The sequence below is a fragment of the Balaenoptera borealis genome (genome assembly GCF_965194805.1).
Source record: "Balaenoptera borealis genome assembly, chromosome: 2".
NCBI classification, from domain to species: domain Eukaryota; kingdom Metazoa; phylum Chordata; class Mammalia; order Artiodactyla; family Balaenopteridae; genus Balaenoptera; species Balaenoptera borealis.
In genome coordinates this window covers 183,946,731-183,970,401 of record NC_138867.1, presented here as the reverse complement: position 1 = coordinate 183,970,401, position 23,671 = coordinate 183,946,731, and the positions used below count along the sequence as shown (strand labels likewise).

General features: G+C 54.8%; 1 protein-coding gene across 4 annotated transcripts in view; it reads left to right on the top strand.

Moving 5' to 3' along the window:
- The first annotated feature begins 6,317 nt into the window (after nucleotides 1–6,317).
- DOT1L (DOT1 like histone lysine methyltransferase) overlaps nucleotides 6,318–23,671 on the top strand; it is a 57,792-nt gene continuing 40,438 nt past the window's right edge. For 2 of the 4 annotated variants that reach the window (XM_082381740.1, XM_082381739.1), the window contains exons 1-2: nucleotides 6,318–6,652; nucleotides 19,028–19,071. In XM_082381740.1, the coding sequence (XP_082237866.1) occupies nucleotides 6,572–6,652; nucleotides 19,028–19,071 (125 nt within the window). In that variant the 5' untranslated portion in view covers nucleotides 6,318–6,571. Of the gene's footprint in view, nucleotides 6,653–13,751; nucleotides 14,988–19,027; nucleotides 19,072–23,671 lie in introns of those variants that run through there. The other 2 variants (XM_082381738.1, XM_082381737.1) reach the window with 1 other exon arrangement.

Here is a 23,671-nt window from a genome sequence, read left to right as displayed (position 1 = left end):
TGGTGGCGCAGTGGTTAAGAATCCGCCTGCCAATGCAAGGGACACGGGTTCAAGCCCTGGGCCGGGAAGATCCCACATACCGTGGAGCACCTAAGCCCGCGCCACAACTACTGTGCCTGCGCTCTAGAGCCCGCAAGCCACAACTACTGAGCCTGCGAGCCACAACTACTGAAGACCGCATGCCTAGAGCCCGTGCTCCGGAACAAGAGAAGCCACCGCAATGAGAAGCCCGCGCACCACAACGAAGAGCAGCCCCCTTTCGCGGCAACTAGAGAAAGCCCGCGCGCAGCAACGAAGACCCAACGCAGAAAAAAAAAAAAAAAAAAAGACGATACTGGCCAGGTGATCAACGGTAAATTCGTTTGTCATAAGTCTCATTGATGTAGTGTATCCTTGATGTGACCTGAGGAGAATGGCATTTTTATCTCTGTCTGGATCTTCCGCCCCAAACCCTGTAACTCCAGGCCAACCATAAGAAAAACATCAGAAAACAAACAAACAAATTGAGGGAAAAAATACCTGACCAGTCCTCCTCAAAACTTTCAAAGTATCAAAACCCAGGGACGTCTGAGAAATGTCACAGCCCAGAGGAGACTGGGACAGAAAAAGGATGTTAGGGGAAAACTAGGGAAATTCTAATCAAGTGTGGACTTTAGTTAATAACAATGTATCCATCTTGGTTCCTTAGTTGGATAAACATGTCGTACTAACGTACTAACGTGTTGGAAATAGGGGTACTGGGTCAGGGTCCACGGCACAATGTACTCTCTGTACAGATCTTTGCAACTTTTTTGTAACTCTAAGCTATTCTAAAATTAAGCAAGTACTAAACAGAGATAAGAATGTTATTTCCTTGATTTGAACATGCCTGAGTTTCTTTTCATGGTCACATTTTTGCTATCTGGATGTGTCTTGGAATCAGTAGCAAAGGAGAGTTGCCAGCCCCTGGGAAGATGTGGGTGGTTTGCAGGTGGCTTGCTCTGGAGGTGAGGACCACGGCGGGAAGTCTGCAGACTCGGGCTGCACTTAGAACCATGGGAGGGGATGGGCCAGCTCAGTTAGGGATTGAACCTATAAATAAAACTTTCTTTCTTTTCCATTATGGTTTATCACAGGATATTGAATATAGTTCCCTGGGCTAGACAGTAGGACCTTGTAGTTTATCCATCCTATATTTAATAGTTTGCATCTGTTAACCCCAAACTCCCAATCCAACCCTCCCTCACTCTTTCTCCCCCTTGGCTACCACAAGTCTGTTCTCTATGTCTGTGAGTCTGTTTTTGTTTCGTAGATGAGTTCATTTGTGTCATATTTTAGATTTCACATATAAGTGAGATCATATGATATTTCTCTTTCTCTGTCTGACTTACTTCACTTAGTATGATAATCTCTAGGTCCATCCACTTTGCTGCAAATAGCATTATTTCCTTCTTTTTATGGCTGAATAATATTCCATTGTATATATGTACCACATCTTCTTTATCCATTCATCCATCAGTGGACATTTAGGTAGCTTCCATCTCTTGGCTACTGTAAACAGTGCTGCAATGAACATTGGGGTGCATGTATCTTTTCTTTCTTTCTTTTTCTTCTTCTTTTTTTTGTCACACGGCATGTGGGATCTTAGTTCCCCAACCAGAGATGGAACCCATGCCCCCTGCACTGGAAGTGCAGAGTCTTAACCACTGGACCACCAGGGAAATCCCAGGGGTGCACGCATTTTTTCGAATTAGAGTTTTCTCCAGATCTATGCCCAGGAGTGGAACTGCAGGACCCTATGGCAGCTGTATCTGTTCTCTGCACGTCTCACATCAACCACCTGCACTCCAATCCTTGCTCTCAACGTCATCTTTGGGGAACCCAACCTGCGACAGGGACCTTGACAAGAAGAAATGGCTCAGGGAAAAGCTACCTGCACAGGGAGGAGATAGAGGCCATCGCCCCTGGGGTGCGGCGGGGAGACTGGGCACAGAGATTTGTCATTTCACCCCCGATACTCATCTCAGCCCTCCTGGCTGCCCCGCTCTAGGTCACCTCGGGATACAGAGGTGACCCGGATAGAGTCCCTGCCTGTGCAGGAACCTGGGGGCACCAGCGGGTCTGAATAATATTAGTGCAGGGTCTCCCCCGCGGCACTGGGGTTATTCGGGGCGGGTCATCCTCTGCTGGGGGCCCCTCCTGGGCACTGTGTGGGGTTCAGCAGCAACCCTGGCCCCACCCATTTGATTCCAGGGGCCCCTCCCCCGCAGTTGTGACAACCACAGATTTTCCCCACACATCACGGAAGAACTGGGTGAGGCGGGGGCAGGATGGCTCTGGGCGAGGACAGCTGTGTTGAAGCAACCAGCCTGGCCCAGGGCAAGGTCTGCCCCAATCCCGTCAGCGCCTGCATTTAGACCTGCCCCTTTCCTCTCCCACCTCCCCTGCCCTGCAGTGGTCTCCGGGACATCATCCCCATGTAATGAATCACATCTTCTCAGTTTACTGTTTGCTGCCCTCGCTAGAACGTGAGCTCTGTGAGGACAGGGATGCTGTTATGTCCCCAGCACCTAGAAGAGTGTCTGCTGTGTAGTAGATGCTTCATAAATACTTGCTGAATAAAGGAGTTGAATAAAGGGATGAGTGGATGAATGAATGAAGGTTACAGTGGAAGGAGGGGGGAGATTCCCTTTCTGGCTCTCGGGGGTTGGGAGATCAAGTGAAAGATCCGTCCTAAATAGGCTGACCAGCCTTCTGGGGTCCCCTGGGACTGAGGGTTTTCCCCAGAGTTCCAGCGCTCAAACCTGAGCGGTCCTGGGCAAACTGGGGGCGGGTGTTGGTCACCCTATCTAAACACAGTAACAATTCCAGCTGCAATAGCAATGGCCAATGGCCTCTACAGTCTTATTGACCAGGCACAGTTCTTTACCTGGCGGGGAAGGGTGGGCCGGGATTGGAATTCTGGTGATCCAGGGCGGGTGAGGGCACACCCCAGGCTTGTGTAAGGGAGTCCAGGAAGGTTCTGGAGGAAGTGACAGTGACACAGGAGGGAGGGAGGAGTCTAAGGAAGAACGTCCCACACGACAACGTGTGCCAATGGCCCTGGGCCCAAGGTCACACCTGACCAGGGCTTGCTTTCTTTTTTTAATTTACTTTTTCCCACGTGGATATGCAATTGTCCTAATGCCATTTATTGAAAACTCCTTAATTTCCCCACTTTCTGTCATATCAAGTTCTCATACATCTGTTTCTGGACCTTTATTCTATACCATAGAGCTATACGTCCCATCCTTGCACCACTAGGGCTGTTTCATCACTATAACTTTATTTTTTATTGATTTATTTTTTTGGCTGTGCCGTGCGGCATGTGGGACCTTATTTCCCTGACCAGGGATCGAACCCGCGCCCCCTGCAGTGGAAGCTCGGAGTCTTAATCACTGGACCTTCAGGGAAGTCCCCAGGGCTTGACATCCATCGAATGGTGGGGGTGGGCACGGGGAGCAGGGAGCCATCCTGTGTAGAAATGCAGGGTGGAGGGGAGGACGGATCGAGCGGGAGGGGAAGAGGGGGAGGAGGGAGGGAGGGAGGCCGGGCGAGAGACAGAGAGTTTCCGGAGACAATAGCTCTGGCCGTGTCCTAGGGCATGAAAGCTGAAAATAGCTCCTAGTGCCCAGAGCCTTGGAGCCGGAGCCTCGGAGCCAGGGCGACTGGCTCTCCTGCCTGGTGTGTGTGTGTTGGGGGGGGGGTGGCTCTGGGCTTCTCAGGCTGGGAATGGGGTGCACAGAGCAGGGATGGAGCAGGGACCCTTCTCTCTGGGACCTCGTGGGCCATCCTCAGCTCACAAAGCTGAGCCACTCCTTGCCCTACGAGTGGGGGGCTTATCCTCCCTGTCCCCTGGATCATACCCCCTCACACACAACTTCCCCGTGTGTGTTCCCAGCAACCAAGAGAATCTGTTTTTAAAAGATTTGGGGGAGGGGGGTAAACATACAAACAAGAGCAGAACGGATACTTTTTCAGAATGTAAATGGCTCTGTGTAAGCCCACCCTCAGGGTAACCACAGTCCTGACCTCTAACACCCTTGACGAGTCAGCCTTGGTCTGGGCTTGCGGACCCACGGAAGCTTCCTCATCCCCTCCTTCAGATCCCGTCTCTCCCTCGGCGTCTTTGTGAGAAGCACCCGGGGAAGTGGGACTGCTAGGCTGTACTGCTGCTAGAACTCCACCTGGGCTCCACCAGGCTCCAGCCCCCCCGCCCTGTGCACCTCTCTGACCCTGAGGCACCTCAACTGGTAGGAGCGGCATCGCCTTCCCTCTTGGGACTTGTGACACCTAAGGGAGACACCGAAAGGACAAGCCTTTGGCTCCCTGGCTGGCAAAGAGCAGGTACTCAATTGTCATAAGTGTCCGTATCAGTGAGGGTTCTCCAGACAAACAGAATCCATAGAGTGTGTGTGTGTATATACACACACACGCACATATGTACACGCATACAAAAATAGACAGCTGTGTACATATGCAGTATGCATACACACATATACACATATAGTATATACAATACACACATACATATATACACACGTATAAAATGCATAGTTTGTATATATACAGTATGCATACACACATATACACATAATATATACAATACACATACATATACACTATACATACACACATATAAAATGCATAGTTTGTATGTATACAGTACATACACATACATAGAACATATACAATATACACACCTAGGTATATATATATCATATATATACACACACATACAAAGATATATAGGTGTGTATATATACAGTATACATACATACACATATGCTATACATACACATATAATATATGCAATACATACACATACATACATATAGACACACATATACACCTACATATAAAAGCATATAGCATAAAAATATATATGTACTGTATATATAAATACACAGTATATATACATACATATATATAAAAAATATACACATACATATATACAATGTATATACACACATACACACCTATATGTAAATATGCGCATGTATATACACATATAAATACATATGCAAGTGTGTATATATACAGTATATACATATATACATATAATACCTATACAACATATACACATACAGGTATACAACATATATACACACCTATATATAAATATACACTGTATACATACATACAGTGTACATATACTGTATTTATACACACCCATATATAAATATATGGGTGTGTATTTATACAGCATGTTCACATTTATAATACGTATACTATATATATACATACATACATATATACAATATATACACACAAATATATAGGTTTCTATGTATACTATATGTAGTACTTACACATATACTACATACGCACGCACATATAAACATATGGGTATATACATATATATGTGTATGCACATACCTTATATTCAATATATATGCATGCGTACATACATATATATAATATGGATACACACATATACAAATTAATAGGCTTGTATATATTCAGTATTTTTAGATATATAGTTTTGTTTTAAGGAGTTGACTCACGTGACGGTGCGGCAGGCAAGTCAGGGCAGGACTCTGGGCTGGAGACACAGGGAAGAGCTGATGTCCGAAGGCCATTGGAGGAACAGTGCCCTCTTTCTATGGAACCTCATTTTTCTCTCGTCCTTCAACTGATTGATGAGGCACACCCACGCCGCGGCATTGACAATCTCCTTTATGCAAAGTGGACCAATTTCAGTGTTAATCTCACCTGAAAAATACCTTTCTGGCCATATCTGGAATAATGTTTGTGGTTGCCAGGGCCCCACGCAGTGCGCCCATGAGATTAACCATCCCTGTGGCGTTGATGACACTTTATTTTCTCCCCTGAGCATTGTCACTACTATTCCAATTAAAATGGCAGCGCCATGAGGGCAGGGCATTTCCTTTTTTGCCAGTACTGAGCGTCCAGGGTCTGGTGCCTAGCATAGGCTAAACACACGGCATTCTTGTGAACAGAAGCCGGGATTCCGGCTTTCACATTTAATGAGGAATTATAGTCTTATTATTGGGGGGGGGGGGTTGTCACGGTACGCCAAGAGAGGGTCTCGAACCCGCCACCGCAAGCCCCGAGGGGTCTCCCCGGGTCCCCACGTCGGGCCGGTGGGGGTGGCCGGGGGCAGCCGGGGACGTGCGTGCGTGCGTGAGTGCGTGCGTGAGTGCGGGCGAGCCCACGGGGCGGGGCTGAGGGGGGGCGCGCGCGGAGCGGCGGGCGGGGCAGCGGGCGCGCGCCGCCTCTTCGCGCCGGGCCCCCCCGCGCGCGCGCCGCGAGTGGTTCAGCCCGGCCCCCGGCTCATTGTGCTCGACTCACGCCGGCCCAAAATGGCGGCGGCTTTGGAGGCTCCGGGCCTGTGACCACAAAGAGGGAGCCGGGGGCCGGACGGGAGCGCGGCGGCGGCGGCTGAGGCCCAGGCCAGGCCCCCTCCCCTCAGCCTCCCGCCCGCCCGCCCGCCCTCCTCCGCCCTCCCGCCTGCCCCGCCCCCGCCGGCGGCGCCCCGCCCCTCCCCCAACCGCCCGACTAGCATGGTGCGGCGGCCGCGCGCGCAGACATGGGGGAGAAGCTGGAGCTGAGGCTCAAGTCGCCCGTGGGGGCTGAGCCCGCCGTCTACCCGTGGCCGCTGCCGGTCTACGTGAGTGCCGCCCGTCCCCTCCCCTCGGACCCCCGCCCCTCTTCCCCCACGGCGCGCGCTGGGCCCACCGAGAAACTGAGCGACTCGAGTCCCCAGACCCTCTTTGGACCCTCCTTCCCACCCCGCCGTGGTTCTCCGCAGCCGTTTCCAGCCCCCGCGCGCAGGGTGGGCAGAGGGGAGCTGGGGCCAGCCTGGGGCGCAGACTTGGCCGCGGGGATTCCGCGCTTCCGAGGGGCGCCCGAGCCGGGCTGCCGTTGGCTCTGCCGGGTTGGGGACCCCGGTCCCCCCGGGCCTGGACTGCCGGCGGGCTTGCCCTTCCGTACTTTATGATCTGACATGTAGGGTTTCTTTTTCCTGGTAGTTTATTCTTGGCGCTGTCAACGTGCTTAGCTTTTTTAATTTTGAGGACACCCTTTTCTCCCTCTTTCCAGTTTTTTGTGTTTTTGTTTTGTTTTAGTTAGGCATTTTGTTCCTCTGATCTTGAGTGGGTGGGCTGGCAGGACCCTTGGAACGGAGGCGTTCTGTGCCCTGATCTTGAGTGGGTGGGCTGGCAGGACCCTTGGAGAGGAGGCGTTCTGTCCCCTAATTTGAATGGGTGGGCTGTCTGGACCCTTGGAGAGGAGGCATTATGTCCCCTGATTTTGAGTGGCCTTTGGAAAATGACAGGCCAAACGGAAATTTACACAGGCGTCCCGGTGATTCCAGAAATGCAGGGTGCCCGGCCGGGTTGGCGCCCGGCCTCTCGTCCCCGGTGGCGGCGTGGTGCGCGTGTTCGTGTCCCAGGGTCCACGCTTGGGCCCTGCAGCCCGCCTTCGGGAGGGAAAGCGCAGCGGGCGCCGTGGGCCGGCGCCTTTGGGGCGCCCTTTCGCGCGCTCGGCTTGCCGGGGACCGGCCTCCAGGGGACCCGGCGGGGAAGCCCGCGCGCCCCGCCCCTCGCGCGGGCTCCGTGTGTGTCAGTTTGTGGAAACTGTGTCGCGGCCGGGGGCGGGGTCGGGACGCTGGGACCGCCCGGGAGCCGATGTTGGCTCCGGGCCCCGGTTCTCCGCGGTTCTCCGAGGTCGGAGGGTTTCCAGCCCGCCACTGCGCACCGGCGCTTTCTATTTTTGCTCTTCCTGCGCCCGGAGGCGCGGCTGAGCCCGGGCTCTGGCTTTTCCGGTTGGGTAGCTCCGGGTGGCCCGGGTGGGCGGCCTGAGCAATGGGCAGGGCGGGGAGACATCCCAGGGCACGGAAACTGAAAGTGGGGAGAACCTTCAGAACTCCAGCTGATCCACTTGCCTCGCCTCCCCCGCCCCTCTTACTGCACTTGTCATGTACCGGTTGGCTGGCCGGCGCATTTTTCAAAATGTAATAATTTGTTTATCCTTAGTAGCCGTGAAGCATAGTTCACTTGTAGTGCACAGTTCTAGGAGTTTTGACAGATGATCGCCATCAGGCGGCAGAGCAATCCCGTCATCCCATTTGCTGCCCTTTGGCGCCAGCGTGCCTCTAGCCTCTTGGCCACTAATCTCCTCTCTGTCCCTAAGGTTTTGGCTTTTCCAGAAAGTCAGATAAACGGAACAACAGTATGTAGCTTTTTGATTCTGGCTGCTTTGGCTCAGCAAAACCTATCAGAGATTCATCCCTGTTTTTTTTTTTTTTTTTTTTTTAATATTTACTTACTTAGTTATTTACTTGGCTGTGCCGGGTCTTAGTTGCGGCACATGGGCTCTTCATTGCCGCGTGCAGGATCTAGTTCTCTGAGCAGGGATGGACCCCGGGCCCCCTGCATTGGGAACGCGGAGTCTTAGTCACTGGACCACCAGGGAAGTCCGTCATCCCTGTTGTTGCGGGTATGAGAAGTCACCCCTTTTTCTTGCTGTGTTGTATTCCATTTTCCGTTTGTCCATTCGCCTGCGGGTGGCAGGACTTGTGGGATATTTCCAGTTTTATGGGGATCAGGAATAAAGCTGCTGTAAACATCCCAGGGCAGGTTTCCATGTGAACTTGGGTTTTTACCTCACTTGAGAAAATACTCAGGAGTGAGACTGGGGTCTGTGCTAAGTGTATGTTTAACAACCCTTCTGCATCTTAGAAATTGGTATTTTTGAGTATTGGAAGAGTTTAGAAATCCACTGTGACCCAGCACCCAGGCACTTGAAACGAAGATGAAGGTTCATCTGGAGATGGTCACGTTGTCCCCATCACCGTCTTTTATTCAAGGCACAGCAAGGCCACAGATTTGTAACCCTTGTAAGAAAGACCTTGTGTGTCCAGGCCATGGCAGGACCTGGCTTTCTAGCGGTGGGCGGTTCTGAACTGGAGAGCGTCTTTCCCTTGCTGGCCGGACCTCGCTTGGCAGGGTGCGGGGTGTGCTGCCTGCCTGGCCGGGCGCTCCTCCTGCCGGTCAGTAGCCGTTCCTGGTGTGTCTGCCCCACTACCAGGCAGGCGGTCAGGGGCCCTAGTGACGTGCTCAGCGAGCCGCAGCCTTCCTAAAGCTTTGCGGGTAACGTCTGCTACCCTCCCATTTCCCCACTGAGGAATTTTGCTTTCTCATGGGAAGTGAGGGGGCGGTACTTTATAAGAGTTCATATTTTGTGATGACTCGATGCTGAATACATTAAGAAAATGGGCTCCTTCCAGAAGCTTAACTTTTCAGAAGGTCAGATTACTCATGTGACCGCACGTTTGAAATGACTGAGCTTGTTTGTTCATTGATTCATTCATTCTGCAAGCACCTCCTGGATATTTACAGTGAGTGTTCCGGGGCCGCAGAGGACAGTAGACAGTATTCTTATTCTCAAGGAACTTATGAACCGAGGACGGTAGGTGATCTATAAACACAGAAGTTCAGCTGAGGTGCAGTGCCCCGTATATGGGACCAGCTGAGGTCCCAGAGGGTGGGGCTGCCAGGTTTGCCCTGGGGGAGGTGTGAGTGGCTTCTCTGAGGAGGGGGCACCCGCAGGAGGAAGTGCAAACAGCCACAGCCGTCCGCACGCGGAAGTGTCCAGCCTCCAAAATGGGCTTTTGCGCAGTTGACAAATGGGAGGGCGGGGTGCAGGGCGAGTTTTGTTCCTTCTGTGACTGAGAGTTCCCAGATATGCACTTGCAGCTCACGGCGGCATTTCTAAAGCAGCATGGCCCTTCTTTTGGTGGGAAAACCGGGTCTCAGCTCAGGAGGGAGCAGGTGGTATCTTCGGCTGCCTGATGGCTGGGCAGGAGCCTGCGAGGGCGTGCAGTGGTCCTTCCCCTCCGTGACTCACTGAGGCTGTGGGCGTGGAGCGGCCCCAGCGTGACTGTCCCCGCCTGCTTCTGGCTTCCTCCTGAGAGCCCACGAGTCTCTGATGAATGCCCGCTGAGCAGTCATGCCCTTCACTCGACTGTGAGTAGTAGCTGAAGTGGGCGGCCGAGTGAGCCATCCCTCCCTGTGACTCAGAAAATATTTTCTGATCTGACCTCTGCTGGCGTGAGTCCTGCCTAATCTGAGCTCAGGTGGAAGGCAGGTTAACCCTTTGACGACTTTCTGTGGGTGAAGTAGCCTCTTTAAAGAGGAAGGGATCACCGGAAAAGCCTGATATTCCATACCGGAAAAGCCTGATATTCCATACGTACGTGGCTGTTAGCTTTTGTACTTTGGTCCCTAACATCCAGATACCGCCTGTGTGCTCTGTTCCTGGTGGGAGGAGCCAGAGGTGGCCGGGCCTTTGGATATTCACTAGGCAGGAGGTGGCGGAGCTGCTGGGGACCCACCCCCAATCTACCTCTAGGAGCTGCATCCTTTTTTCCTTAATTAAACTTTTTATTTTGAGATTATCGTAGATTCTTGCACAGCCGTCAGAAATAAGACGGAGACATCCCACGTTCTCTTTACTCAGTTTCTCCCGATGGTGGCATCTTACAAAGCTACGCACCGATGTAATGATTTCATTAGCATTGGTACAATCAAGATACAGAGTGTTTGGCGTCCCTTTTGAATTTGGGGACCTGTAGGGTGCGACTGGCTGTGTTTGCGCGTCCCTGGGTCCCGGGCCCGGCGCTCGTCTCCCAGGAAACCCCTCTCCTCCCTCTTTCTTTCTGCCGTGTCCTCCTCTCGTGGTCCTGGCGCTCTTCGCCAGTGCGTGCGCCTTGTCTCCCTGGCTGTGGGATGACAGTCCTTTTTCTTTCCTCCCACTCAGGGCGCTGCCTGGAGGCCTCTTTGGCATCTTCTCTGTCCCTTCAAGCTGTCCCTGCCGTTCCCACCAGCCGGGTCTCCTGCCGCACCCGTGGCGTTGAGCGGTCCCAAGGGTGTTCACAGAGGACGTGCCGGGTGTCTGTCCGCGGTGCTCCGCAGCTCACGCATGGCTCTGTAGTGCCTCCCTCACTGCCCGCCTTTGTCGTTCCTTCCCAGACTCTGTCTCCCCACCCACGGCCGCTGTCGCGGTGCCTGGCCCGGGGCTCTGTTCCTTGGCGCCCCCGTGTGGGACCGGGCCCTCTTCCTGTCCATGGTGCCTGGCAGGGCTGCCGAGTCACAGGTTCCCGGGAGCTGCAGTTGGGAGGTCGGAGGCTGTGTGCTTCACTGAGTATTGACCTTGGATGACGATGCCTCCTCATCTCTGAGGGGCTTCCGTTTGAATCCCCTCAGTTAGTCATGGGGTGCGTGGCCGATGCCCGGAAAGCGTGTTAGAGTCACGCCAGGTGCACGGGCAGCCGGTGTGTGAGAGAGGTTATCTCTGAGAACGCTTGTCCCTTAAAAACCTGACGCGTCTTTTCCCGGGTGGGGAAGGGGTTTTGCAGGCTGTGTGCTGGGGGCCGAGGGGCCGCCACGGGGTGGCGCCCATGGGGACGGCGGGAGTCGTGGGGCTCGGGGCGGGGAGCTCTCGGGAAGGATTTGCACGTCGCGTGGTGGTGGTGGCTCACGTTTCCCCTGGTGTGCAGGTGGCTCCCTGGCGTCTGCTCTGCGCTCGCCCTGCGGGCTGAGTGAGGCTCCCACCAGGGAGCAGGTGCTGGGGCCGCAGGACACGCTGGGCCCACACCTGGTCTGGGACAGACACCAGGTGAAGGGGCGGGACAAGGGGAGGAGGAGCCGTGCTGGGTCTTGTGTCTTTTTAAATAACAGCTTTGTCAAGATAGCATTCACACACCACAGGACTCACCCATATGAAGTGTACAATTTAGTGGCTTTTACTATATTCACAGAGCGGTGCAACCGTCACCTCTAATTCCAGAACATTCCGTCAGCGGAAAGGGCCCGCAGTCCCCTGCCCCAGACCCTGACACTAGGAACCCACTCTCTGTGTCTGTGGATCTGCCTGTTCTGGACGGTTCCCATCAGTGGAATCACACCCTGTGGGTCCTTCTGTGTCTGGCTTCTCTCACTGGGCGTCATGTTCTCAGGGTCCGTCCACGTTGTTGTGAGTGTCAGGGCTTCACCCCTTCTCAGGGCTGAGTGATGCTCCCGTCTGTGTGGACCAGGTCGTGGGGTCTCGAGGCCCCTGGAGAGGCGTTCGTTTGGCTTGGTCCTGGGGTGGGGCGACGTCAGTTGCACTGATACGGTGCTAACAGGACCCCTTGCTGGAGTGGAGACAGTTGAAGGCTGGGGGCGCGGCTCGCCTTGGCCTTTGAGACTGCGGGGTGGAGGCCGTGCTTCCACTTCTCGCTCGGGGAGCCCCGGGGGAGTCCTTCTCCAGCTGTGCCCCCTCGGAAGGGCCTCCTCCATCCCTGGGCTTTCCCTCCCTTCCCGTCACGGCCTTGGCCTTGGCCTCAGGCTGGACTGCTCTGTGGCAGTAAAGCATTTTCTTTGGTGACGGCAAGAAAAGTTCTGGTGGTGAACTTTTGGTCGTCGCGTTCCCCCGTCCCACCAGAGTCATTGCACAACGGCCCCTCCACGCGGGCCCCCGGCGTCTGGCGCTCAGCACTTGCAGGGGCTCCTTGGGTGGCTGGGCGGCCTGGGCTGTTACAGGTGGGCTAGTTTGGATTGAAGCAACTGAAATGGTCTTGTCACCCCTGGAGCCACCGTGGCGCCCTGTCCTCCTGGGGACACACCCATGCCCGTCCTACAGAAGGACGGCTGCCCGGACAGCAGAACGTCCCGGCCGGTCCTGGCTCTGCGCAGACTGGCTTCCGTGAGCTGCGGACCCAGGCGTGGAGCTCAGGCTCAGGGTCAGGTCTGGAAACGCTCCCGCAGGTGCGGCGGTAGTTGAGGTGGTACATGAGCCACGCACGTGCCCTCCTGGTAGCCACGTGACAAGTCAAAAGGAGGAGGCGAGGTACGTTTTCACAGCATTGATTGTACATAACTGAGTATAGCCCAAATACTACGTTTTCAACGTATCGTTTAAAAAATTAGTAAAGGGCAGTTTTACTTCGTGTGTGTGTGCATGCGCGCACTATGTCTTAGAAATCCATGTGCATCTTGTGCTCACAGCACATGGCACTGGAGTGGGCCAGCGCGCACCATTGCCCCTCGTCCAGGTGGCCAGGGGCCGCTGTGGGCACAGTGAGGCTCTAGACCCCTCTCCCTCGTGAGGACTCCTTCCTTGGACCCTGGTCATCGGGGCCCCTGTGTGCACAGCGGGTCCCACCCGCCTGGGTCCGGGCCACGGGCCCACCGTGTCCTGCACTGTGTCTGTGGCCCGGGAGCCACGGGCCCGCTCCCTCTTCTCTCTTCCTCCTCCAGCTGGACTTTGGCCTCATGGGGTCCCGGCAGCCCCTTCCTGTTTTCCCATGTTGACTGTTCCTTGCAGTGCCGGTCTTGTGGGCAGGTTTTTGCGACGCAGCTCAGTCCCGAGACCAGCCTGGTTTGTCGCCTGGCCCTGCGGGGAGAGGGCCGGGTCGGCGGTGGGAGGAGAGCCTCCTTCCTGGCTCTCTCCTTTGCCTCGCTTTACCAGGCGGTTCCCCTCCTTGGCCTGGCTTGTCCTCCGGTACGGTCCTGGGGCCAGGCAGCACCCCCTTGCTGGGGGCCTGCGGACGTCCGGGGCTGACTGTGGACGAGACCCATGTGATGCTCCACAGCCAGTCTCTCTGCCACCCCCGCCCCTGTGTGAGATGCACTCATTTTCAAGTGAAAACCTGGTCGCTTCTTGAATACTCAGGCCCACCACAGGCGCTGGCCCTCCCCCTCCCCCTTCACCCCCTGCTCCCTCCCCCTGGCGAGTGGGTGCTCCCCAGCGGGGCCGCGGGCTGAGAGGTGAGGCTGAGCGCCTTCGCTGGGCCTCGGGGCCCTCTGCTCACCCGCCTGGCTTTCCTCCCAGACGGAGAGCCTTCTGTGGATTTTCCACTCCTCCAGCCAGACCTCTGCTCTCAAAGCCCTGCCACTGAGAGAGGCAGACAGACAGCCGGCAGACCTCCCGCCGTGTTCCATCTCCCCTGCCTTTGACTCTTCCCGCTGTGCTTCTCCACTTCGGGGAACAGTGCGTGCATCCCACCCTGGCCGCTCTGTCCCACTTGCCTTGGCCCCCACCCCAGGGCCCCGGAGGTGTGCAGAGCCGCGGGGAAGAAGGCAGCGACCCCCAGCCCGCAGGCCGTGCCCCCTGCAGCCTGCTGGGGGGCGGGGACCGCGGGCAGAGGCCCAGCGTGCTCCCCCTCGGCACCTCCTGGGCACTCGTGCCCTCAGCAGACGGTGATAGAGAGTGTGGTCCCTGCTTGCTTCAGGCCGGTGGTTCTCTGAGCGGGGCCCCTGGGCCAGCAGCTTTCCCACCAGCTGGAACTGGTTAGGAATGCGGGTTCCTGGGGCCCAGACCTGCTGACTCTGAAACTTTGCGGGTGGCCCCAGAACTCCACTCTGACCAGGGATTCTGACGCTCGTCCCGGTGTGATGCCCCTGCCTCGGAGGCCCCCTGGGTCCCGGCGTCTTCCTGCTGCAAGTGGGAAGAGGAGGACGGAGTCCACGTCTTGTCTCCTCCCTAGTCTCTGCCTCCTGCCTCTCGCCGGGTCCTCCAGGGACGATGTCTCCAGATGTCGTGCCCCTGTCACCGTGAACCGGCCTGCGTGCTCAGGGGTGGGCGGTGCCCTGGCAGCCAGCACCCAGGAGGCCTCCTGTCCAGGCTCGTCACGCCGGGCGCAGGGCCTGCGGGGACGAGCGGGGGCAGAGCCAGACCTGCGGGCGTCCGGGTGGAGTTCCTGTTCCCACACCTGTCCTCACGGTCAAGGAGGAGGCAGGGGCCTGCCGAGTGGGACAGCCAGACTCCCCCGCCCCGTGGGCGGCCCCCGCCCTCACCTGAGCTGGGCAGGGGCGGGGAGCGGGCGGACGGGACGGGCTTGGTGGCGGCTCAGGCCTGATGACAGCCTCCGGCTTCCGCACAGGGTGCTTTTTCAGGCGGGAACGGTTGTGCTTACTGCGGCTGTTTTCCCAGGATCCCGGAGTGAGGCCGCCGGCTCTGTGGTGAGCAGCATTCCGCTAAGCCTGTGCGCGGCTTCCTGCGGAGGCTCTGACGCCATCCGTGAGAAGAGCCTGGGTTAGTCAGTGACTCAGCAAGCAGCCAGCAGCGGGCCGGGGCTGTGGCTGGGACGGGGAGGCCGGGCGTCCCGTGCAGCGAGCCCAGGGCTGGCCTCAGACCCCGGAGTTGCAGGGCTCCCCCGGGGGAGGAGGTGCGGGTGCTCCTAAGCGCGGGCTTCCTCAGGGCTGTTCTCAGTCGGACCTTTCTGGGTCGGCTTCTGGCGTCGCTCTGTTCTGAAGGCCTGTGAAGGAGAAGAGGCCACAGCCGAGAAGCTGTGAGAGCTTCTGAATCATCGATGGTGATCAGGGCATCTTAAATCACACGACTCAGGACGGTCGCTGGAAGCTGGCCAGTGCCTAAAGCAGCATCCCCAGATCGTAGGAGGCACGTCATAAACTGTTCCCTTCCTTTCGTTCTGGTTTTAAAGCTTGGGAAATCTTGAGTTCATCTCATCACAGATGAGACCACGTTCCAGGCCCCTGTCTTCCCAGGTCGGCGTGACGCGGCCTGAGACGCGGTGGCTCAGCCAGGGCTGCGTGAGGGCCCCTGCTGCCCCTGCAGTAGGAGCGTCTCCGGGGCGCGTCCAGCCTCCTGCGGGCGCCGAGGGAGGGAGCGCAGTCCGAGCCGGCACAGGGCAGCCACGCGGCGCACACTCAGGCACACGCATGTGCTCACGGGGTCCTTTCAGAGCACGCACCCTGTTTTGTAACTCCACAGTGGTGACCGGAATCAGACTCTCCTGGGTACTGTCACGTCCTCCTGTGGCTCTAAGACTTGTTCTTATGGGCCATGCTCTCAGGGTAGTGTATCGGCCTAAACGCGGACGTGAATTTAGCAGCTTGAGACGACGCACACTGATGACCTCCCGTGGTTTCTGAGGGCAGGGATTCAGAGCAGGCGGGCGAGGGGATTCCGGCCGAGGGTCCCTCAGGAGGCTGCAGTAGGGGCTTCAGCCGGGGCTGCCCCATCCGAAGGCCGGACCGGGCGGGATGCCTGGCTTCCAGGAGGCCCCTCCCGTGGCTCCTCTGCACGTGGGCCCCCGCAGGGCTGCTGAGGCTCCTCAGTGCACGGGGGCCGGCTCCCCTCAGGAGGCGTGTGATGCGAGAGAGCGTTGGTGGAAAGTTCTAGATCCTCCTCCTCACCCTGTGACTACTCAGCGCCTTGTACACTGTGCTGTGTGCGTTTGTCTCTGAGCAGACCCTGCGGGACAGCGTGGCGTCTTCTCTGCTTTCAGTGGGTACAGGAGCCCAGGGAATTCAGGGCTGCCAGGACTGTCTGTCTGGACTCACTGAATGTTGTGGAGCAGGAACAGAGTCCGTCGGCCGTGTGAGTGTCTGCGATGCTCAGTATCTTCCTACTGAGGCGGGGGTGCTTCTAACGGTACTGTGTGTTTCCTCCTGTAGATTTTGTTGTGGTTTTTTTGTTTGTTTGTTTTCGCCGCGCCGTGCAGCAGGTGGGATCTTAGTTCCCCAACCAGGGATTGAACCTGGGCCCCCGGCAGTGAAAGCACAGAGTCCTAACCACTGGACCGCCAGGGAAGTTCTTGTTGTTGTTGTTGTTGTTGATAGCTGTTTTGAGGTGTAATTTCCACACTCTTCACCTCATCCACCTAAATCGTGCCGTTCCCTGCTTTGTAATGTATTCATTGAGTGCAGTCATCACTACTACCAATTTTAGAACATTCCATCACCCCAAGAGGAAACCCCATCCCCATTAGCATCCCTCCCATCCCCCTCCCCAGCCCCTGACAACCAGGAACCCATTCTCTGTCTCTGTGGATTGGCCTGTTCTGGACGTTTCCCATCAATGGAATCACACCCTGTGTGTCCTTCTGCGTCTGGCTTCTCTCTCTGAGCATCGTGTTCTCAGGGTCCGTCCACGTTTTAGTGAGTGTCAGTGCTTCACTCTTTTTCATGGATGGATAATATTTCAATGTGTGGAGGGACACATTTGTTTATTCGTTCATCTGTTGATGGACATTTGGGTGGTTTCCACCTTTTGGCGGTTGTGAATCACGCCTCTGTGAACATTAACGTTCAGGGTTTTTTTGTGTGTGGTTTTTTTTTTTTTTTTTTGGCCGCGTTGGGTCTTCGTTGCTACGCGCGGGCTTTCTCTAGTTGTGGTGAGTGGGATCTACTTTTTCTTGCAGTGCGCGGGCTTCTCATTGCGTTGGCTTCTCTTGTTGCGGAGCACAGGTTCTAGGCACGCGGGCTTCAGTAGTTGCAGCATGCAGGCTCAGTAGTTGTGGTGCACGGGCTTCGTTGCTCCGCGGCATGTAGGATCTTCCCAGACCAGGGCTCGAACCTGTGTCCCCTGCATTGGCAGGTGGATTCTTAACCACTGTGCCACCAGCCACCAGGGAAGCCCAATGTTCAGGGTTTTGTGTGGACGAATATTCTCATTTCTCTTGGGCAGACACCAGGAGAGGAATTGCTGGGTCATTTGCTAACTGTTTTACCTTTGAGGAGCTGCCAGACTGTTTTCCAAACCCAGCTGTCCTCACTGTTTTCTGACGTTTGCCAGGAGGCCTTGGGGCCGATCAGTGGTTCTTCCCCAGGGTTTCTGGGTCAGCAGTGGTGCTGATGCTGCGGGTCGGTTCTCCCGTTTCGGGAACCACTGGTCTGCAGGGCTGTCCTGTGCTGGACCGCACGTGCTCCACCTCCCGCCCCCCACCTTGTCTAAGTAATATGAGTTCAATGGATATTTACTGCTCCATCCTTGGTAAGTTGGAGGATGTTATTAAGAACGATAGAAGATTGGTTTTTTTCCTTTGCCTTAAAAAATAAGACTCTGGGCAAAAGGTCACATATCGTAATTCTATTTACAAACGTCCAGAACTGGCAAATCCACAGAAACAGAGAGTGGATTAGTGTTGTCAAGGGCTGGGGAGGGGATTGGGGCACGTCTGCTAATGGGGTGATGGGATGTTCTGGAACTAGATAGAGGTGATGGTTGCCCAGCTCTGAATGTATTAAAACCCACTGAACTGTATACTTGAAGCGGGGGCCCATTTTGTGTGAATTATATCTCAGTAGGGCTGCTGTTGCAAAGATGAGGCTTAGGACACGAAGGGTGTTTCCGGAGTTGTTTGACCTGTTAGGAACGCTGCGCCATGGGGGGCCCTGCCCTGGGACCTTCCGGGCATCTGTGCCCTGGCCTGCAGGGGCTCTGCCCGCGTTGCCGTCCTCCACTGTGAAGTGTGGAAATGGTGGCCTGGGCTGAGAGGGGCAGTTGCTGTCCCGAGGCAGGGCTGGCAGCTCTGGGCCTGACCGTCTCACCTCCGGCTTCAGCCCATGCTCTTCGCGGCCCCTCCTCTCGCTGTGCATTCTCTTCGAGGCCCCTCCTCACCGCGATAGAAACCTTCACTGGCGGGGTGGAGGTGCAGTCTAGAGTTACAGACCGTCCACACGATGCGTCGTCCTCACTTGGTTTCTGCGCGGTCTTGGGTTAGCTGGCCGCCAAGACCCCGACGAAAGGCCAGAGCGACCCCCGACGTGCTCCTCGGGGAAAGCGGCGAGGCCAGCCCGCCGGGCGCAGTGGGGCCAGGAGAGCGCCGCTGTGGCCGGGAGGGAGGACCGCTGCTTGCCTGCTCCCGGTGGTTGCACGACTGGTGTTTCCCCATTTTACAGATGGAAACCGAGGCCTGCAGCGGTTCAGGGACTCAGAGCCAGGCCTGTGGCTTCCAGGCTGCAGGAGCGCCCGGGGGAAGTCCTGGGGAAGGAGGGTCGGGGGCTTAGACTCCGTCCCGGTCCCTTCCCCGCAGCCCGCTGGGCGGCAGGGCACTGCAGGAACAGGCGCTCCCGAAGCCAGCGTGTCCCACGTGGCAGGACATGGCCCCAGCGCTGTGGGTAGGGCTCTCTGGTAGGTCCCGCGGGTCGGGAAATGAGGCGGGGAGTCCTGGGGGCTGCAGCACCCGCCTCCTCTGGTCGCCACCATCACCGGAGGGTGGAGGGACGGCTCTAAACCCTGTCCCATTGTCTTTCAGGACAAACACCACGATGCTGCTCATGAAATCATCGAGACCATCCGGTGAGTGTGGCGCCTGCTGGGGCGGGGCCTCGGGGTGGGCCAGTCCTGAGTTCCCAGCAGCCCCCCAGCTGTGCGCGCCCCCATTCCTCCGTGCTGATCTGCGTCAGCATCGTCAGCATCGAGGAGGCTTGGGAAGCGGGACTGTGGGGTCAGGGGGTCAAGTCCTCTGAGTGTGACCCAGGACAGGTCTTGGTGCTTCGTGAGCTGGCTTCCTGTGGAAGAGGCTGGAAATCCTGAGTGGCCAGCTTCCTGAGGGACCCCCTCCCCTCTCACCTCATCACCTTGTTTTACTCTTCTCCCGTGGGGTTTGCTGTGACCTTTGGGTTTGGGCCGCTCTTCCCTCTGTGAGCCTGCCCCGTGCTGTGCAGAGGAGGCCGGGTGCCCGGGAGGCTGACCCGGGCGAGATCTGGGAGGAGGGCCGCCTGCTGTGTTCTAGTGGGCTGTCTCCTCACGTGGGACCTGAGGGTCTGCGATGGCCTCCAGAGTGCCCTCGGGGGCCCATGCGCGGAATCCTGCGACCACTCTTGGCTTTAGATGTTCCACGTGTGTGACCATGGCCCTGGCATCTCGCTGCATTGTTCCTTAAAATCCTTAGCTGTGTAGCCACTGCCTGGGCCACACGCCATTATATCCGCTTGAACCTGGGGCGGACGGGCTGGCAGTGCCCCAAGAAGGAGTCAGGATGGGGGTCTGGGCTGTGATGTGAGGCCCTGTCCTGCCCCTGGTGGCTGAGTGGCCTCAGACTCCCTGAGATTGTTTTCTCTGCTCTCGGGGCTGAGCAGGGCCTCCTGCAGGATTGTCTGAAAGACTGAGTGAAATCATGGGTGTGAGTCTCGCAGGGTGGGCCTGTCCAGGGGTGGTGCTGAGAATTTGGGATCTACTTTTTTTTTGTTAATGGTGTAATCTATCATAAAAATAATGGTTTAGGGGCTTCCCTGGTGGCGTGGTGGTTGAGAATCTGCCTGCCAATGCAGGGGACACGGGTTCGAGCCCTGGTCTGGGAAGATCCCACATGCCACGGAGCAACTGGGCCCGTGAGCCACAACTACTGAGCCTGCGCGTCTGGAGCCTGTGCTCCGCAGCAAGAGAGGCCGCGATAGTGAGAGGCCCGCGCACCGCAATGAAGAGTGGCCCCCGCTCGCCACAACTAGAGAAAGCCCTCGCACAGAAACGAAGACCCAACACAGCCATAAATAAATAAATAAACAAATACTTAAAAAAAGAAGAAGAAACTAGGTGAACGTTTAAAAAAAAATAAATAATAATGGTTTATTTTTAAAGAAAGCTGCTGGTTAGGAAGTGGGGCTGTGTGATTAGGCGGGGGGCACTGAGTCGGCCAGCCTGGGTTCTCACACACTCGCCGGAGCCGAGCGAGCTCCGGGGGGCGGGTTGGCCTCCCCACCTGCTTCCTTTCTGCAGGGAGGGGGTGTCCCTGCAGTGCGGGGCGTCAGGACTGGATTTGCAGCTGTCCAGACAGGCCTGGTCCCCTCCCGGGTTGGCGGTGCCTGCCAGCCGCAGGCCTGCTCCTCATCTCACAGGCGACTTCACCTCCTTCCCTCGTGTCCCCGAAGACGGGTTCTGTTCACTGGCAAAGAGAGTAGTTAACCTATTTTGTTTTTCCTCTTATTTTACTTTTTATCCTGGAGGATTTCCGACATGCCCAGAGGTAGGCAGTGGGTGTGATGAGCCGCCCAGCCCAGCACTCGCCGACTCTCAGCTGCTTTTGTTTCACCTGTACGTCCACCCACTTTCCTCTTTTCCACGTTAGGGTTTATCATGACACAGTCGAGGTGTGGTTGAAGTGCAGGAGACTGCATGTGTGGAAAGTGTACAGTGGCCGACGTGGATGTGTGGGTGTCCCCATGTACCAGTGTACAGAGGCGTCACCCCTGTGTTTCCTTGTGCCCTCTGTCGGCCACCTCTCCCTCCCTTCTGTCCCGGGCAGCCCAACCTGCTTTCTGCTGCTGTGGATTACTTTGCATTTTCTAGAATTTTACATTTTTAAAAAATGTAACAATAGTTTTTCCTTTTTATTCGTGAGGAGTGCATCATTGCAGGATGGACCACAGTTCACTTATTCGTTTACCAGATGACAGACATGTTTGGGTGGATCTCGATTTTTGGCAATTGTAAATGAAGGTGTTGTAAACATCCCCCGGAGGTTTTTGTGTGGACACATCTCCCTTCCTTCTGCGTAAATACCCGGGAGTGGGATTGCTGGGTTGGTTGTGCTTGAAGACAGGCTGCCAAAGTGTTTTCCAAAGGGGCCTCCCCACTTGGCGCTGCAGGCAGCAATGCAGGACCACTCCCGTGGCGCCCGTTGTTGGCAGGTGATGTTCACTGCGTTGTTTTTGCTGGTCCTGTTCGAGTCGTGTGGTGGTATCATTGCAGTTTTTATGAGAGTTTTCCTAATAATTGATGACATTCATCATCTTTTGCCTGGTTTTAAAAACTGGTTGTTTTTTAATTATTGAATTTTGAGCATTCTTTATCATTGTGATTTATCCTTTCTCAGGTATGTTTTCTTCTGGTCTGTGGCTTGTCTCTTCACGCTCATGACATTGTCTTTTAAAGAGCAGGTATCTTAAATTTTGATAGAAGTCCAGTTTATCACCTTTTTTTTTATGGTTTGTGGGTTTTTTGCATGCTAAGACGTGTTTGCCTAACTCAAGGTCACAAAGATTTTCTCCTATGTTTTCTGGAAGTTTTATAGTTTGGGTTTTACATTTACATCTTTTCATCCATTTTGAATAAAATTTTACATGTGGTGCAAAGTATGGGCTCAAGTTTATTGTTTTGCATGCCAGACGTCCAGTAGTTCTAGCAGCATTTGTTGATGAAACTGTCCTTTCTCTGTGGAATTTCCTTGTCACCCTTGTGAAAGATCAGTTGACAGTGTACCAGGTGGTTTATTTCTAGACTCTGTTCTGTGCCGCTGATCCATGGCTCTGTCCTTTGGGCAGTACAAAACCTTGGTTACCACAGCGTTATGGTAAGCTTTGGAATCAGACAGAGTCAGTCCTCCATCTTTGTTCTTCTTTTGAAATGTTGCTTTGGTTATTCCATCTCCTTTGCATTTCCATGTAAATATTAGAATCAGCTTGTTGATTTTTGCACAGTTTAGTTAGGAATTGAATCTGTAGGTCATCTTGGAGTTATTTGCCATCTCTGTTGAGTCTTCCAATCCATGAACATGGTATACCTTTGCACTTACTTAGGCCTTTCAACATTTCTTTTGGCAGCTCTGGCATTGCAGTGTGGAGGTCTTGGACAACCTTTTGTTAGGTTTATTCCTAGCTCATTCATGCTTTTGTCATTACCATAAGTGGGATTGTGTGTTAAATTTTAAGTTCTATTTGCCTTCTGCTACTGGGTAAAAATACTGTTGATTTTTGTGTATTAACCGTGACCTTGTGCTTAATTCATCAATCCTAGTGGTAGTTTTATAGATTTCCTGGGACTTGCTGTGGAAATAATTGTATCACCTGTAAGTGGGGACAGCGTTACTTCTTCCTTTACAGGCTTCATGATTTTATTTCTTTTTCTGGACCTTACTGAATTGCCTGGAACCTTCAAGACTGTTTTGCAATGAAGTGGTGAAATCTGGTGTTCTTGCCTTTTCCCTGATCCTGGTGGGAAAGATTTAGCCTTCCACCACTGAGGTGATGTTAGCTGTAGGTTCTTCACAGATGCCCACTATGAGTTTGAGGAATTCTCTACTATTCCTGGTGTTATTTTCCCTAGGTGTGACAGTGGCATCCACTTACGTTTAAAAAAAAAGAAGCCATAAGTTTTACAGTTAAATACTGAAATATTTATGGATGAAAACGTCACGTGTGGTCTGCTTCCCAATAGTATGGAATGGGTGCAGAAAAAGCATTTGACCAAAAAGTGTTCCTGATAAGAGCTCTGAGTACAGCAAGAGGCATGTGGCATCCACATGTCTTGCCATGATGACATTAACTTGGATCACGTGGTTGAGGTGGTATCTTCCAGATTTCTCCAGTGTAAAGTTACTGTTTTCCCCTTTTTAATTAATAAAAATCGTGGGGGAAATATTGGGTTGGCCAAAAGGTTCATTCGGGTTTCTGAACGAACCTTTTGGCCAACCCAATACTTGAAGGCTGTGCAGATATCCTGTTTCTTCTTGGACTTTTGCCTCTGCTTTTAGCATCCAGAGGTGGACTGCAAGGACTAGTTACTGGGGCGTTTGAAAGATGCTTTTTTTTTTTTTTTTTTTGGGCCGTGCTGCGCGGCATGCGGGATCATAGTCTGAACCCATGCCCCCTGCAGGGGAAGCGTGGAGTCTTAACCACTGGACCGCCAGGGAAGTCCCAAAAGGTGCTTTTCTGTTTCCGTCATTCTCCCACCATTTATTAATTGGAACTTTTCTGTGAGGAAAGGCTGTTCCTCCTCAGGCATTGACTTCATTCTGTGGGTCATACCCCGCTGCTGTATTACTTGTTTTGCTCCTCAGGCTGTTCCTGTGCTGGCCTGGGGGGCTCTTTGTGTTTGTGCCCAGTCCCTTTGACTTGGCCCCACCCACTCTTGAGCACATCCTCACTTTCTGGAGCCGCCAGATGCTCCAGAGTCATCTTGA